This window comes from Trichechus manatus, unplaced genomic scaffold (genome assembly GCF_000243295.1).
Source record: "Trichechus manatus latirostris isolate Lorelei unplaced genomic scaffold, TriManLat1.0 scaffold00027, whole genome shotgun sequence".
Taxonomy (NCBI): domain Eukaryota; kingdom Metazoa; phylum Chordata; class Mammalia; order Sirenia; family Trichechidae; genus Trichechus; species Trichechus manatus.
The window spans coordinates 13,380,719-13,398,160 of record NW_004443963.1 but is presented as its reverse complement, the minus strand read 5'-3'; the positions used below and the strand labels follow the sequence as shown (position 1 = coordinate 13,398,160).

The 17,442-nt window shown below is 49.9% G+C and overlaps 1 protein-coding gene across 1 annotated transcript; it reads right to left on the bottom strand.

The window, feature by feature from the left end:
• Positions 1-3,734: 3,734 nt before the first annotated feature.
• HMOX1 (heme oxygenase 1) lies at positions 3,735-14,315 on the bottom strand. The gene is made up of 5 exons (XM_004373810.2): positions 14,212-14,315; positions 11,834-11,954; positions 9,404-9,895; positions 6,569-6,668; positions 3,735-4,403 (listed from the first exon to the last, which is right to left on the bottom strand). The coding sequence occupies exons 1-5, from the start codon at positions 14,232-14,234 to the stop codon at positions 4,273-4,275; spliced, it is 867 nt and encodes a 288-aa protein (XP_004373867.1). The 5' UTR covers positions 14,235-14,315; the 3' UTR covers positions 3,735-4,272.
• Between the last annotated feature and the right edge of the window lie 3,127 nt (positions 14,316-17,442).

Sequence of the window (17,442 nt, the reverse complement as noted above, 5' to 3'; positions counted from 1 at the left end):
GTAAAATGGAGATTGTTTTTGTTAGTTGCCTTTGAGTCAGCTCCAATTCATGGTGACCTGTGTATAACAGCACAAAACGGTTCCAGGTTCTGTGCCATCTTCATGATTGTTTGTATGTTTGAGTCCATTGTTATGGCTATTGTGTTAATCCACTTCATGGAGCGTTTCCCTCCTTTTCAGTGACCCTCTGCTTTACCAAACATGTCCTATTCTAATGATTGGAAGATGGAGATAGTGATAGTGAATTCCAGCAGTGTCCGGTGCATAGGGTTGCTTGCGGTTATTCTTATTAAACAGAAGTGCATCATTTCCCATCCACTCCTCTCCAGTCCCACCCCTCAACATGAACAACTGGAACAGAGCCCTTCACTCCTTTTACCTCATTCACACAAATGTGTATTTACATATACAGGGAACATTTTAATAAAAAAGGGTAATTTATTAATCTAGAACTTGCTCTTCTCATTATTTTATGGATGTTCCTCCAGGTCAGTAGATGTAGATTTCACTCACTCTTTGTAATAGGTACTTAATTTTCCACAGTGAGGATACCAAAAACAACCCATTGTCATCAAGCCAATTCCGACTCATAGCGACCCTACAGAACAGAATAGAACTGCCCCCATACGGTTTGCAAGGAGCGATGGTGGATTTAAACTGCTGACCTTTTGGTTAGCAGCCAAACACTTGACCACTGCTCCACCAGGGCCCCAATAGTGAGGACAGACCACAAATTATTCAGCCCTTCTCCAATCAGAATTTGAGGTGGGTTCCCTTCCTTCCTTTCTTCCATCTTTCTTTCTTTTCTTCTCTACTCCCTCCTCCTTCCGTTCCTTCCTTCTCTCCTTCCTTTGCCACTGCAAACAACATCTACGCCCCTTTGAGGAAAACGAGTCCAGGAGATGAGTGCTACAGCTGCAATTTGAACGCCTAACCTTGGCATGTTGTTGTTAGGTGCCCTCATGGCAACCTCATGTGACAGAGTAGAACTGCCCCATAGGGTTTTCTAGACTGTAATCTTTACGGGAGCAGATTGCCAGGCCTTTCTCCCATGGAGCCACTAGATGAGTTCGAACAGCCAACTTTTGGGTTAGCAGTTAAGCACTTATCTGTTGCACCACCAGGGCTCCTTAACCTTTGAATACAGAATCTCAGCAGTGGCTCCTGGACCTGGTGGCACATTGGAATCTCCCAGGGAAGTTTTCATAAACAGAAATTCCAGAGTCCCACCCCAGGTCTCCAGAATCGGAGCCTCTCAAGGTGCGCCCTGGCTTCTGTGGTTGAGAGTCCCCAGGTGATTTTGATGCCACCGCCCACTGACGAGTTTGGACACCACCTACCCTCCCACCAGCTGTGGTAACTGGGTGTGTTGTTCCTATTCTACCAGTGAACAAAATGACACTTGAAGTGACTTGTCCAAGGTCACAGACTTAGCGACGAAGTCAGGACTACTGACTAAACCAGCGGCATCACTAGGGGGGTGCAGGCGGGGGAGGGGTGTGTGGGCTGCACCCCCGACACTATCAGAGGGGGTGACACCAAAATGACCCCAGGGTCCACTGCAGTGGCAGCGGCAGTGGCGGTAGGCAGGCCAGCGGTGGCAGAAGGCAGTGGTGTCACTAGGGTTGGTGTCATCTGTCACCCAGTGCAATAACTTGTCATCACCTGCCCTTCTCCCCATCACCCGCCAGTCACTAGGGTTAGTGTTACCCAGTGTGGTACCTCGTCACCACCCCTACTGTTGCCGGGAACTCTGGGTTCTGCTTGGCATGACTCCATCAGGGCCAAAAAGACAGAGACCAAGTTGGGGAGAACAAAAGGCAACTTTATTGGCTGGCCAAGCAAGAAGACAGTTGGAGCTAAGTGCCTTCCAAAACTGCCTGGCAGGCAGCTTGTTGAGGCTGGTTTATACAGGTAGGATCAGTTTCAGAATACAAAATGGCACTTGCGAAGGCGCAGAGTGTTTTAGAATGAGTAGCCTTTTTCTAAGACCCAGGTTCGATTCCCCTCGCGGGAGGAAGTTAGCCATTTTTGTTCATTAGCATGTTAGCTCTCCACCCAGGGGTGGAGAATTTACCATACATGAAGCAGTTAATGAGTTAAAGGTCATCTGGAGTGCCAAGATGGAAGGCAGGACCTGCTTCAGCTGATTCTGGCTAGCAGGTGGCTGTTTCTTTTGTCACCTAGTTTAGGGAAGTTTCTGCAAAGAAAACAACTTCAGGAAACAGGGCAGAGACAGAGTAGGACTGTCTTGTGAGACTCGTCTTAACACCAACCCCACCACCCCCACCTCCGCCACACCCCCACCCGCCAGTCAGGGTGCAGGAGCTATGGGAGCCACAGGAGTGCGGGGGCAGAGCCGGACCACTCCACCCACGAGGCGGGGGATGGGTGGGCGGTGTCCTTCTGCCTGCAGTCCCTGCCCACCTTGGGGTGGGGGGGGGGTGACACCATGAGTTACCACACGCTGACTGACACCAACCCTAGTGATGCCACTGGACTAAAGTCCCCTGACTCCAGACTTCATGTACAGGTCCTATAAGGCCCTTGTCCCCTGCTCCATCCAGTGCACCCTCAGTGAAGGGGTTTCACTTTCCTGGGTTTGAACAGTAGGGCAGGGAGAAGGGCTTCAGTTTTTAAACTGGAGCTACCAACCAGCCACTTGCTGTGGAGTCAGTTCTGACTCATGGCACCCACGTGTGTCAGAGTAGAGCTGTGCTCTAGAGTTTTCCATGAACGATTTTTCAGAAGTAGATCTTTCAGGCCTTTCTTTTGAGGCACCCCTGGGTGGACCTGAACCTCCAGCCTTTTGGTTAGCAGCTGAGCACTTAACTGTTTGCAGCACCCACGGACTCCTTAGAGCTGGTCAGACCTGCTTTAAATTCTTCCCGATACTGGTAACAGCTCCTCACAGGTTGCTGTAAGATTACAGTCAAAGGTAAAGTGACTCAGACTGGGCAAGAACAACTTAGCAAGAATCGTGAGACATTGGTTTCCCCTCTTTTGTTAATAGGAAACAGGCATCTCGTTTGCTTCTCAAGACAAGCTTGTTGTTGTTGTTGGGTGTCGTCAAGTTGGTTCCAACTCATAGCAACCCTGTGTGAAACAGAACAAAACACTGCCCGGTCCTGCGCCATGCTCATGATCGCTGTTATGCTTGAGCCCATAGTTGCACCCACTGTGTCAATCCATCTCATCGAGGGTCTTCCTCTTTCTCGCTGACCCTCTACCAAGCATGATGCCCTTCTCCAGGGACTGATCCCCAAGACAGACTAATGAGGTAAGATACTACTGTATTTACATTATGGGTGATAAAACTGAGCCCGAGAGGCTGAAGGACTAACCTCAGCGTCAGACCTACAAAGTAGAGTAGCAGAGATTTGAACCCAGGACCTCCCTCCAGTCCTTAAGATTCAGTACACAGATCTCATACATGTTACCCCAGATAACAGGGCTGCCCCATTCTCAGTAAAGGCAAGTCTCACACCAAGAAGGGTTCAACACCGTGATTCACCACCCCACAACTGCCTAAAGCTGCCCCCCTTCTCAAAATGGGGTACAATATTGGAAACCAGCTCCTGCCACCCTGGCTCCCCACCAGGCACTCAAGAAACAAGTGAGGAAAATGTCAATTCCCAACCGAGCCAAAAAAAACACTTCAAACTGCTGTCAGGCAATGCAGTTTATTGTTTCACATACAAGTCAGGGACCAAGGCCACGGTGCTGTTAAAAACACCTCCCTCCCCACCCCCAACCCTGCTATAAAAACATAACAGGACACAACAAAATACCACAGTTTAGGCAGAGCCAGAAACAAAAAGTGGCTCCAACAAAAACAGGACAGAAACACAAAACACAACATCTTCACACGTTTATATAAGAATCGCCATGTCCCAAAGGAAGCGGTCACGGCCGTGTCAAGGAGACCTCGAACCTGGGGTGTTTGGAGGGTCTGGACAGTCGCCACTCCTGGCTGCGTTCTCTAGGCTCTGCTGCAGGAACAGGGATGCTGAGGGGCGGGGCAAGGCGGGGCGGGGCCCCTCAGCCACTTTGGCGGTTTCAGTCACAGGGCTGGATGTGCTTTTTGGATGAGGAAGATGCCAAAGGACTCCTTCCTCCTTCGAAGACATAGAAGGCCACAGGGAGAGGGCGGGGCCTCGGAACAGCCCTCCATGCCCAAGGTAGAGAAGCCAGCCATGAGATTTTCCCTCTCCAGAAAGAGGGCCCTCTGCTGGATAGAGTTCATGGCCCCAGGTGCCAGCAAGCTTGCTTTCAGATGGCATATAGCCCCACCGCCACCGTTGCCACCAGAAAGCTGAACGTAAGGACCCATCGGAGGAGCAGAGACTGGGACGCGATGTTCAGCTGGGGCTTCCCTCTGGGTGTCTTGGTGGGAGTGGACTCTGAAAGAGAAAAGAGGAGCTGTGTCAACAACAGGTGGATGGGATGACAGTGTCTGATGTCATTGGGAAGCAGAGGGACCTCAGCAGCCTCTAGTACAATCGCTGCTCAAATGCCAGAATTCTGCCAGGGCACAAATAAGTGACCTTCTTAGTCACTGCTTGAATACCTCCACAGATGGGAAGCTTACTGCTTCTTCAAGCTGCTTATTATTCCGTTTTTAGCCAGGCCACATTGTGAGAAAGTTCTGGGGCCCCAGGAACGTTTTTAGACCCCTGTCTGCCATGAGGAAGGCCCTCCTCAAGCTTCACTGGGGATTAGATCTGAGCTGTACCTCCTCATCTCAGATTCCTGCACACTTGCAAAGGATGGCGGTGATGGGCAGAGGCTACATGGGGGCAGGAGTTAGAAGTGGAGATCTCTGAGGTCAAAATTCAAATTCAGTCCCATTCCCATCCATTCACAGCCCTGCATCCTGAGTGGGCCGACCATCTACCACCTGCTTGCACACAAGTGAATGTTCTCTAGGTGTTAAGAAGCAGGCCAGACAGCGATCAAGGGCAGGCCTCTACAGCCAGACCAGCTGAGTCTGAATCCCAGCTCCCCCTTGGGCAGCACTAAGAGAAAAAGTGAAATCAAAATCTATGAGAGGCTTCCTAGCAGAAAGTGGGGCCTCTGGCTTGGTGGCTCGGGGTCACAGTCACGGGGAAAACAGGCAAGTGGGTGTCCCTCAACATTTTTACATTGTGATTGTGCTAAAGGTTCCCTTGGATGCATTCAAGCAGCAATTCTCACGCTTTTTGGTTTCTGGATCCCTTTACACTCTTAAAAGTTACCGAGGACCCCAAAGAGCTTTTGTGTCTGAGTTTTTGCTATCGCTACGTGTTGCTGTGTGTCGCTGAGTCGATCTTGACCCATAGCGACCCTGTGTGACAGAGTAGAACTGCCTCATAGGGTTTCGTAGGCTGTAATCTTTATGGGAGCAGGTTGCCAAGTCTTTTCTCCCATGGGGCTGCTGGGGGGTTCAAAAGGCCAACCTATCACTTAGCAAGCGAGCACTTAACCATTGCACCACCAGAGCTCCTTTATCGCTGTTTACCATACTAGAAGTTAAAACTGAGAAACTGTTAACACACACGAATACACAGGCACACATTCCCTAGGCCGTTAGAGCAATGATGTCATCACACATCACATAACTTCTGGAAAACTCCAACGCACACTGATGAGAAAAAGAGTAAAAAAGGGGGAAAAAAAAGTACTAGTATTATTGTCAAAAATAGCTTTGACCTCAGGGACCTCCTAAAAAAGTCTCTGGAGTCTCCAGAGTACTTGGACCACACTTTGAGAACCTCTGCGTTAGGGCGAAGTCCCCTCACCCCACCAGGTAGCCAGTCTCATCAGGCGTGGCCACATTCCAACCCTCCCAGGGATGATCCCACCAACAGAGGGGTCCACGTGGTCCTGCCCCAGGTGAGAAAGCTCCAGGGCTAGGTGGGCTAGGATGGGCTCTAGGAGGAAAGACAAAGCAACCTGTTGAGTAGCCAGGGGAACTTCACCTCTCTGCTCCACCCACGCCCAAAGCCACACACCCTACATGAGTGTAAAGATGGGGGTACATTTTGTGGAGTACTTTGGTCTTCTGAAAAGTTGCCCAGATACTCTCTCCGCACAGAAACAGCCTCCAAAGCTCTTTGAGGCATGTGAAGGAGGTACTAACATGCAACAAGACCATGAGGTCACGTGTCTTGGCCATTGTCCCATGGTGGGTTAATAGCTGGAGATGGGTCCCCAACTCCCTGCCCCACATCAGGTAGCCTGTTCAGGAACCATTAGAGGCCTATGTTAAGATCAGGGGAGCTTGGCCCATGACTTTCGAGGGTCCTTTGCATGTAAGTCCTTATCCCCAAGTCAAGGAACTCTCTGGAACTAGCGCAACCTCCCTTGATTTTAAAGGTAGAGCAACTAAGGTATGGAGAGGTTACATGGTTTGCCTAGAATCACACACTGAAATCAAGTTGACCCCTCCATGCCCTTTCACCTGCATCCAGCCACTCATTTTGAAACATTCAAAAGACAGAGTAAAGGAGACCCCAGAGGCAGACAATGGGGCCATGTCCCCCTCCACCAGGAGCCCAGAGGAAACGCCCTTTCCCGAGGCCCTCACCTTGCACCCCGCCGCCTTCCTGCCTGCGAAGCCTTGGTGTGGTGGAGGAGCTCTGGCCTGCGGTGTCCTGGGTCAGCAGCCCCTGCAACTCCTCAAACAGCTAAAAGACAAAAGACATATACGCCCGTCTCAGTGAGAGATAGCGGCAGGCCCCCGCTGATAGCAGGATTTTTTAAATTATTGTACTTTAGATGACACTTGACAGAGCAAATTAATCTCTCATTCAACAATGTATATACACAAATCGTATCGTGACTTTGGTTGTAATATCCGCGATGTGTCAACACTCTCCCCTTCCACACACCAATTCCCCGTTTTCCTGTTCCTTCCTGCCTTCTCCTCATGCTTTTGAGCAGGTGTTGCCCTTTTGGTCTGTTATACGTGACTGAACGAAGAAGCACATTCCTCACGTGTGTTACTGTTTTGTTTTTTGGGCCTGTCTAATCTTTGGTTGAAGGGTGAACTTCAGGAGTGGCTTCAGTTCTGAGTGAAATGAGTGTCCAGGGGCCATAGTCTCAGGGGTTCTTCCAGTCTCTGTCAGACCGGTAAGCCTGGTCTTTTTTTTGTGAATTTAAAGTATGTTCTACATTTTTTTCCCCCCGCTCTGTCTGGGACTCTCTGTTGTGATCCTTGTCAGAGTGGTTGTGATTTAACAGAATTTTAAGTTTCATTATGAAGTATTTGGGGCATAACAAAATTTAAAGAAAAATATTGAACATTCATTTACCTTTCATTCTGTGTAAGAGATAAAATGTTACAAATACAGTTGACTTCTCTGCATGCTCTTCTCCCAAATGCCTCCCACACCTCCAACAAGTATCCTGAATTTAGAATGACTGTAGCCGTTCGGTTCCCTTATCTGGTGTCCCTATACAAAGCATTGTTTTGCTTATTTTGAAACAATATATAAAGAATGTCCTAATATATGGAGTCTCCAGGTGGTATGAGTTGGAATTGACTTGACAGCAGTGGGTCTGGTTTGGTTGGGTGGCACAAACGGTTAAGTGCTGGGCTGGTAACCGAAAGGTTGGCGGTTCAAGTCCACGCAGAGACACCTCAGAACAAAGGCTTGGAGATCTACTTCCAAAAGGTCACAGCCATTGAAAACCCTGTGGACCACATGGTTCTACTGTGACATAATAGGATCACCCTGAGTCGGAATCAACTCCATAGCAACTGGTTTTATTCTAGTATCTGTATTCTCCTGAAGCCTGCTTTCTTCACTCAACTTTGGGAGATTCATCCTTGGTTAAGGTGTGTTTACCAGTATTTATTAGCCTGGGTTTGCAGATGAGAAACTGCAGCTCTAGGAGGCTGAGTGCCTTGTCTGAGGCTAACTGTAGGTCATGTTCAAAGCCAGCTCTCAGATGGGAGTTCTTTCTCCAAATCCCCTATTCTTTCTATTACACCTTTGTGAAAGATATCGGTTTTCTTCCAAGATTGACTGGATTTTTTGTTGCGGGGGGGTAAGGGGGAGGGATTCAAGGGAAAGACACTCTTTCCTAATAGGCACCAAGACCAGTCTCTTCTGTGACCCAAGGCTGGGGAACAGGAAGTGAGGAGGGCATGAGCTAGGAGCCTCAATCCCCACAGTGCCTGTAGGATCCTACAACATCTGGGTTAGCAGGAACACCACACCCTAGCTCTGCCCAAGAACTTATCCTTCAGGCTTTATAACCTCACCTTCTCCCTGGATTTGAGACACTTGTAGAAAAGACCTGCCTCCTTGGCTGGGCTGAGAGTACTCAGTAGTCAGAGGTCACGTCTCCATCACCATAATCCCTGCAGTACCTATGTGGCTACACACAAGCCCGTACATAATTTACATGTGGGTGTATGTGAAGTCATGGAGCCCTGGTGGCACACTGCTTAAGCACTCAGCTGCTAACTGAAAGGTCAGCAGTTTGAACCCACCAGCCGCTCCACGGGATAAAGATGTGGCAGTCTGCTTCCACAAAGATCTGCAGCCTTGGAAAACCTATGAGGCAGTTCTACTCTGTCCCACAGGATCACTATGAGTCAGAATTGACTCCATGACAACAGATTGTATGTGGTCTCTGGGTGGTACAAATGCTTAATGCACTCAGCTGCCAACTACAAGGTTGGCAGTTTGAGTCTACCCAGAGATGTCTCAGAAGAAAGGCCTGGAGATCTACTTCTGAAAAATCAGCCACAATTCTACCCTGACACACATGGGGTTGCCATAAATTGGAGTTGACTTGACGGCAACGGTTTTGTTTTGGGTATGTGTATCACAGAGCACTACAACTGTGATCCTCATGCCCCGTAATAATAGCAGCTAATATATAAGATTTATTCTGTGCCAGCCACTGTTATAGGGACTTTACTGGTATAATCCTCACAAACAACTCTAAAAGGTAGGTACTATTATTATTCCTAAGGAGCCTTGGTGGCTCGATGGTTAAGCACTGGGCTGATAACCTAAAGATTGGCAGTTTGAACCCACCAGCCACTCTGCAGGAGAAAAGACCTGGCGATCTGTTCCCATAAAACCATAAAGACTACACCTAGGAACCCTATAGGGCAGTTCTACTCTGTCACATGGGGTCACTATGAGTCAGAATCAACTCGATGGCACCTAACAACAACAACATTATTATTCCTATTTCACAGATGGGGAAAGTGAGGTACAGACAGATGAAGGGACTTGCCCAAGATCACCCAGCTAGTAAGTGGCAGAACTGGAACCCTGGATCCAGAGTCCCTGCACTTTTAACAGGACCCACGGCACCTCCCTCACAACAAAAGAAGTTGCCCTTGGAGGGAGCGGTAGCTGGGGGAGGTGGTAGCCGCCCTGGGCTGCCAGACCCTCACCTGAATATTGAGCAGGAAGGCAGTCTTGGCCTCTTCGATAGCCCTCTGCCTGACCTTGGGGCTCATCTCCAGCGTGTTCATGCGGGCACGGTAGAGCTGCTTGAACTTGGTAGCGCTGGCAATGTTGGGGAAGGTGAAGAAGGCCAGGCCTTCACCAGAGCTGGGCAGGTCCAGGGCCTTCTGCGCGATCTTCTTGAGGACCTGGCCCCCAGACAGGTCGCCTAGGTAGCGGGTATACGCATGGGCCACCAGCAGCTCGGGCTCCATGCACCCCACCTCATGGAGCCGCCTCACGTAGCTCCGAGTGGCTGCTGTGTAGGGGATGGCCTCCTGCCAGTCGGGCCCATACCAGAAGGCCATGTCCTCCTCCAGGGCAGCTCTGCGGTGCAGCTCTTCTGGGAAGTAGAGGGGCGCATACACTGCGTTCTCCTTGTTGCGCTCGATCTCCTCCTCCAAGGCCACGTAGATGTGGTACAGAGAGGCCATCACCAGCTGAAGCCAGAGCGAGCAGGTCAGACCAGCCCTTCACTTGAGAGAGGCCCTCATCACCCCCACCCATGCTGGGCTCCCAACTTCCTGATGGCCCCTCCGATCTTCTTCATACAACAGCCAGAGAGAATTGTCACAAGAGAAAAACCCTATCAGGCACTTTCTCAGCCTAAAGCCTTTTTAGTCATGGGGTGAAACATGCAGCCTAACTTCAACATAAAACCCCAGAAAGGAGTTGCTATTCCCATTTTGCAGAAACGGAAACTAAGGCTCAGAGATGTTGTGAGACTTTGAGGTTGCACAGCTTGTAAGAAACAGGAGTCAAGCCCAAGTGTTGCTAGGGACCTAGCACTGTCCTGGAGCACAGGCGTGCCTGCAGGACAGCGTTTAGAGAAGCCAGTCTGAGCGCATTTGACCTTTGATCTCTGAGTGAGCATCTGCAAGGCACGATTCTCCTTCCTGAAGGTGCGCTCTGAACCCAACCACTCCTGAACGCTGGGCTCAGGGAGTGGGCCCTGGAGCACCTTGGCTCAGAGACTCCTGTTACACACTAACAGCTCTAGTTTGAGTTTGAAGGAGCACAAAGTCGAGACGTTTTGGTCAAGATTTCTGAGTTATTTCCAAGACATAAACATTCACAGTGACCCCATTCCTTGATAGGGCAGAAAGCCAGGCAGCCTGGGCTTTCAAGTCTGACAGACCTGGTTCTAGCCTCGGCTCAGCTGATCCTCAGCTGTGTTACCATAGGTGAGCCGTTTGCCCGTTCTGGTCCCAACTTCCCTGCTCTACAGCATATAAGATGCTCTGAGATCTGTGTGACTCTCTGCAAGTCAAGCCTTGGTCCCCTCCCCTGCAAAAAGGCATAATCAGATCACATGCTGAACGGGGCTGCTGTGAGGCCCAGCGAAATGACACAGGTGAGAACTGGGCACAGCCCAGCACTCAGCAGTCAAGTCAGAGAGGCCATACTAAATGCCTCCTCCATCAGCATAATCTAAGGTCCCTGCCCTTGGGCACAGGGTTCTGTCACAGATCTTTGTGCCCACTTTGAACTTGATGGCTTAGAAGCAAGATCCAAAGTCCACAGCCACCGGGGACAGGATACGCCAGAGGTTGCTCCCTCCACCCACCTCAGCCACATGACAGCAGCTGGGTATATATCATCTTCTTATGGAGAGCATTCAGACTGCAAAAGCAGGGGAGCTGTCAACAGCGGTGGGAAACAGCTCCCCAGCTCCCACACTCTCTGTACAGCTCGAATAAGCCCTTGGCCACCCTGTTTTAACACCAACACCCACCTGGTTCTTTGTCAAGTGCACTTCCACTACAATCCTGGGCAATAGCAAGAGTCAGCACCTAGCACAAACTGGGTGTTTAAGAAAACTCTGCTGTTGAAATTCCATTTTGCACAGAGGAAGAGATGGCTCAGAGACCAAGTGATGTGCTCACAGTCGCACTGTTAGGAAATGGTCGTGCCCAGACTCCTTGCCTCCAGAGGTGAGTTAGAACTAGGCTGAAAAATTGGCTTTGGGTTGATTTCACCAGCCTTTTCCACTTACTTACTGGCTGTCTGACCTCCTCTTAGTTACTTAACCTCTCTGAGTCTTCCTTTCTTTGTCTTTCTCACCAGGGTTGAGGCACCACTTAGAAATTCTATGCGTCAAATGCCCAGCCCAGAATAGGTGCTCAGTTGGTTGCTCTACTGCCTCAGGCCCTCCACAGCATGCACAGCAGACTGTCAACTTCCTATGTGACCTCAGGTAAGTCACCTGCCCTCTCTGAGCCTCAGTGTCATCATCTGTAAGATGACCCTCTTGGACACGCCCATGTGGTCCCTCAGCATCTCTGGCCCCAACCCCCACTTAAACCATGGATCTGAGCTTTGGACACACCCACACCTGCTACACCCTCCTCCAGAGCCGGCCCCACAAGGCTACATACCTTAAAGCTCTCTCGGGTCACCTGACCCTTCTGAAAGTTCTTCATGAACTCGGCGTTCTCTGCCTGTGTGTGCAACTCCTTGGTGGCCTCCTTTAGGGCCTCTGACAAATCCTGGGGCATGCTGTGGAGGGAATGGAGAGAAGTGAACAAGGGGATGGCTGTGGGCAGGGTTCTTCCCAACCCTGGGCTGTTGAGGGTGCCACCCACCTGTCTTGCACACCTTCAAAGACTTTGGCTTTATCAGAATGTAAACCAGTTGCTAATGAGTCAATTCTGACTCATGACAACCCATAGGTGCTTCATAGGGTTTTCAGAAGTAGATGGCCAGGGCTTTCTTCCAAGGTGCCTCTGGGTGAACCTGAACCACCACTCTTTGGGTTAGCAGTGAGTACATTAACTGTTTGCACCCCCTAGGGACTCCTATCAGGATGTATCTGCAGAAGTAAGTTCAGCCTCCCAATCTAACACACAGGCCACACTCCTGACCGTCGTAACAGGCAGACGGCAACACTCTTCAGTCATTACAGTATATATAATATATTCCCCCAAAACCAAGGGGGAAAACCCTGTTCCCAGTTATTCTCAATGGAGCAGAGGAGGAAGTTGAGCACAACTCAGGGAAGAAGAGTAGGCAGTGTGAACATTCATATTCAACATTTTAATTGTGTTGATAAGCTTTTAGACTGAATATTTAGTTTGTTTCTTTTGTTGATGTTTCAGACACAAATCTTGTAACCCCTTTTAATGTTATACTCATCATACAAGTGTTTGGCTTAAAAATATTGAGAAATTCTGCTTTACTCAAACAAAAAGTCCCTTTCTGGGAGTATTTTTGCCATGTGTCCATAGCCACCCCTCCATAGAACTATTTCTATTATTAGAAATTATTTCTATTATTATATTCTATTATTATTAGGGAGCCCTGATGGCACAATGGCTAAGCATTTGGCTGCTAATCAAAAGGTTGGTAGTTCGAATCCACCAGCCACTCCTTGGAAACCCTATGGGGCAGTTCTACTCTGTCTTATAGGGTCGCTAGGGGTTGAAATCTAGAGGGCAACAGGTATTATTGTTAGCATAACTTCTCCCTTCTCTCCAGCACCCCTTACAGCAACATTATCCCGTTCTATACCTGCTGACTTAACTCTTCACAGCTTGGGAGAAGAGAATGAGCACGACTTGGAGGTGAAGTTCAAATCCCAGGTCTGCCACTTGCTAGCTGGGGGAATCTCAAGCATGTTGCCTCCTTGAACTGTAAAATGGGGACGCTAACAACCGTGGTGTCCCTGGTTGGCACAATTTGCCCTTGACTAACCTAAAAAGGTTGTTGGTTCAAACCCACCCAGAAGGGCCTTAGAAGAAAGATCTGGTGATCTGCTTCCATAAGGATCACAGCCAAGGCAGTTCTACTCTGTAACGCACACGGTCGCCAGGAGTCAGAATCTACTTGATAGCAACAAGTTTAGTTTTTGTCGTATTTTGTTTTAACAACCATGGCATAGCTGCTGAGAAACAAAAACACGAGGTGGGTAAGAACCAAGCACTTCTTACGTGGGCTCCGATAGCCCCAAAAGACCCACTGTCATCAAGTCAATTCCGACTCATAGTGACCCCAAAGGACAGAGTAGAAGTACCCCATAAGGTTTCCAAGGAGCTACTGATGGATTTGAACTGCCGACCTTTAGCTCCCCGTAGCTCTTAACTACTGTGCCACCAGGGCTCCCCAGTAGCCCCCCAGGAATCCTAGATCAAGCAGTGACCACCTCCCCACATCAGAGGCATAGGAAGGGGGGCAGAAGGAGGAACTTGCCTCCGGGTCCTAAGTCCAAGGGAGCGCCAGACAAGGCTCAGAAAATCATTTCAAGGCGCCACAAGTATGAAAAGTGCCCGACTGAGGCAGCCAGACAAGAGAGAAGAAAACGTTTCTGCTGGTAAGTCACCGTTACCAAGGTCTATTCATCTTGAAATTGGGGGCGGGGGCACAATCAGGGATTGCCTCTGCGTGCTCGTTACCCTCTCAACGCCTCTACCCCACACACCTCAAAAGCTGGATACTCACTCCCCATAGGGACACACCCTATGAGACAGTCACCCACCCTGTGCCAGATAAATAAATCACCTTTTATCTCTCCAGGTATCCCCCCAGCACAGCTAGGAAATAGCACGGGCGGGATTCGAACCCAGTCCCTCCCAACTCCAAAGGCCAAGCTTTTAGCACCTCAACTTCGTCGCTTCGAGCTCCCCGGTGGCCACAGACGTGGCTCTGTCTCCAAAGAGACACAGAAATGAGAACTAAGCCGGGAGAGACAGGCACCCGGCACCCCGGCCCCAGGAACGGGAGCCTCTCCCCTCCCCCGCCACGTCCCGCTGGCGCTTACCTGTCGGGCTGCGGACGCTCCATCGGACCGGTGGCTTTCGGGTCGCTCGGATCGCTCGGTGCACGCTCCGCCGCGTGTAACGATCTTAACGCGGTAGCAAACGCTGACTGTCCCGGCTAGGCGCGCCGTCCGATTTATCCTCCGCGCGCGTCACGTGGCCCGCGGCCCAAACAGCTGATCCCCACCTTCTGCCCAGACGTTGCAACACCCGGGGCCCGCGCCCGTCCCGCCCCGGGCCAGCGGGTTAGGAGAGACGATCATATGACTCTCAGAAAACAAAGCCGGGCCAGGCCACAGGATGTGTTTGGGGAAAAAAAAAAAAAAAAAAAAACCTCTTCAGGAAATCTCTGAGCTGCTGCCGGCCTGGGTTTTGCCCGTTCCAGACCCCCCCACCCAGTGACCGCAAGTCCCAAACCAAACCCTCAGGAATCTCGAAGCTTCCAGAGAGTTGGGGGCTGGCTTCTCAGGGCAAGAACTGATAGGCAAACATCAAGGACTTACCGACCCCGGCCCCTGAAAGTTTCCTTCCCTGTGCTGGGAGCCTGCCTCTAAAATGCCACCTGCTCCCCAAACCTCAGGGTCTGCTTTTTGAGCACCTAGGAAGCGTTGGAGAGTGTACTGTTGTCCTGGTTCAGCCCACAACAGTCCTATGAGGTAGATCCCTCCCATTTTACAGATGGGGAAACTGAGGCTCGGGGAGGAAGTGGCATGCTCAGAATCACAGAGTAAAGCAGAAAGCCGGCATCCAAATCCCGTGGTGAATCCAAGCCTCTGTCTCCTTTACAGCCATGCATGTCTAGGAGTCTCTGATGCTTGGAGACAACCTGGGAGAACCTGGCAGGTAAAGGTGGGCAGTGGGTCCATCCATCGGAGGTCAGAGTTCTGGAAATGACCAGTCCTCTTCTAGGGTCACTTCTCTGAGCTTCCACCACCAAATCAAAAGGAAACTGAAGCAGAGAGGTTAAGCTAGAGTTTTGAACCCAGGCAGGGTTGAAGTCCGGGCACAAAGATTTCAAAATTTCTTGGAAATTAAGGTGAAGGGTTGCCTCTCAGAATGCAGCAGGGGGTGAGAAGCCAAAGGAGTATGGTTATTCCCAGTGGAGCCCTGAAGCCACCTGCAGGGGGACTCCCCGGAGGCCACAGACCTGGCTCTGTCTTCCAGGAGAAACAGAGATGAGAACTTATCCATAGGGTGGGAGGTAAGCGAGGAGAGATAGACTTTCCAAGGTTGTCTTGCAAAGGCTTATTCTACCAAGGGTGGCATCGAATGGTTCACAAGATCCAGAGATCATAACTAGAACTAGAGCTACTAGAAGATTTCAAAAAAAGCTGCCAAGAACTTTCTAGAAATGAAGATTGTTAGGATCCAGTGTCGCATTAGAAAGTAAGCAAGCTCCAGAAGGACAGGGGCCTTGTCTGCTTTGTTTTGTGAATTCCCAGAGCCTAGAACAGTGTCTGGCAAATAGTACACATCAATACCACAAGGTCGCTTTCTGGGGAAAATGATGATATCGCTAGATTGCCACAAATGCTGGAACAAAGCAACAATTACCAATTGTGATCCTAGCCAACATTTATTAAGCACTTATATGTGCAGAGCCTTTATGTGTGAGATCTCATTTAGTCCTAACAACAGCTCTGCAAAGTACTTACAGTGGTCATTTTCATCTCCATGTTGTCCATGTGAAGAATGAGGCTCAGTGAAGTTGATTAATTTTCCCAAGTCACACAGCTAGTGATGTATTCAAACCATGGCACTTTGAAGCCAGAGCCCATGCTCCTGACCATCATACCATACTGCCCCTGGCAGAGGGTACTGCCCTGAGCATAGCAGTCACGGCCCTCTATGAGCTTAGGGGGAGCAAAGCGCTAAGGTCTGAAAGCTTCCCATCTGCAGGTGCAGAGCCTGCCAATTTAGGGACCCCAGAAGGTCAAATCTGGTCTGACCCCTTCTTATTTCACATGGGAGCAGAGATCCCAGGACTTGTGTGGGCCGTACCCTAGTTGGAGATGGACCCTTCAGTAACCTAGCCTTCTGGGCTTGCTTCCTGTTCCAGGTGGTTCCCTGGGGACCCCAGACTTGGCTAGAACCCACCCCAGACACAGGACCTTTGGCGTGCAGAATGTAGGTCAGAGCTGTCCTGGACCTCTCCTCTGGCCCAGAGTTGAATGTGTGGCCCTCCCCCATGCTGATTCAGCTTCCTGACTTCTCCTATTTCCTTAAGCAGCTGGAATGATCCAATGTTACTCTTTCTCACCCTGTGTTAGGCTGAATAATGGCCCCCCAAAATGGTCATGTCCTAATCCCTGGAACCTGTGAATATGTTACTTTACATGGCAAAAGGGATTTTGCAGATGAGATTAAACGAAGGATCTTGAGACGGAGAGATGATCCTCGATTATCCAGATGGGCCTAATGTAATCACAAAGGTTCTCGTAAGAGGGAGGCAGGCAGGTCACAGACACAGAACGTGGTATAATGAGGGAAGCAGAGGGACACAAAGAGATCAAAGGATGCTATACTGCTGCTAAGGAGTCCTGGTGGTGCAGTGGTTAAGAGCATGGCTGCTAACCACAAGGTCAGCAGTTCGAATCCACCAGCTCCTCCTTGGAAACCTAATGGGGCAGTTCTACTCTGACCTATAGGGTCACTATTAGTCGGAATCGACTCAACAGCAATGGGTATACTGCTGCTAAGTTCCCTGAGTGGCGCAAATGGTTTGTGCTCAGCAACTAACCTAAAGGTTGGCAGTTCTAACCCCCGCAGTGGCCCCGTGGAAGGCCTGGCAATCTGCATCCCTAAGATTACAACCAAGAAAACCCTAGGGAGCATTTCTACTCTGTAACACATGGGGTTTCTGTAAGTTGGAATTGACTTGATGGTGACAGATTTGGGTTTGGTATACAGCTGCTGGCTTTGAAGATGGAAGATGAACCACAAACCAAGAAATGCAGGCAACCTCCAGAAGATGGAAAAGGCAAGGAAATGGATTCTCCTGTAGAGCCTCCAGAGAGCAGCCCTACAGAGCCATTTAGGACTTCAGACATCCAGAATGCCAGAGAATAAATTTGTGTTGTCTTAAACCACTAAATTTAGGTAATTTGTTACAGCAGCAATAGGAAACTAATATATCCTAACCCCAGGGCCATGTTACTCAGTCTTTACTTAATCCTGGAGGCAGATTCTCAGTTTTGGGGAGCAGGCAATGGATGGATGGAGAGACTCTGGCA

Bases quoted from the DNA above. Each gene is read 5' to 3' on its own strand.
- HMOX1 (XM_004373810.2), bottom strand. From the start codon at position 14,234: ATGGAGCGTCCGCAGCCCGACAG. The intron at 11,955-14,211 runs GTAAGCGCCAGC...TTCCCTCCACAG, and splicing joins GAGCGTCCGCAGCCCGACAG to CATGCCCCAGGATTTGTCAG. The intron at 9,896-11,833 runs GTATGTAGCCTT...CTCTGGCTTCAG, and splicing joins TGACCCGAGAGAGCTTTAAG to CTGGTGATGGCCTCTCTGTA.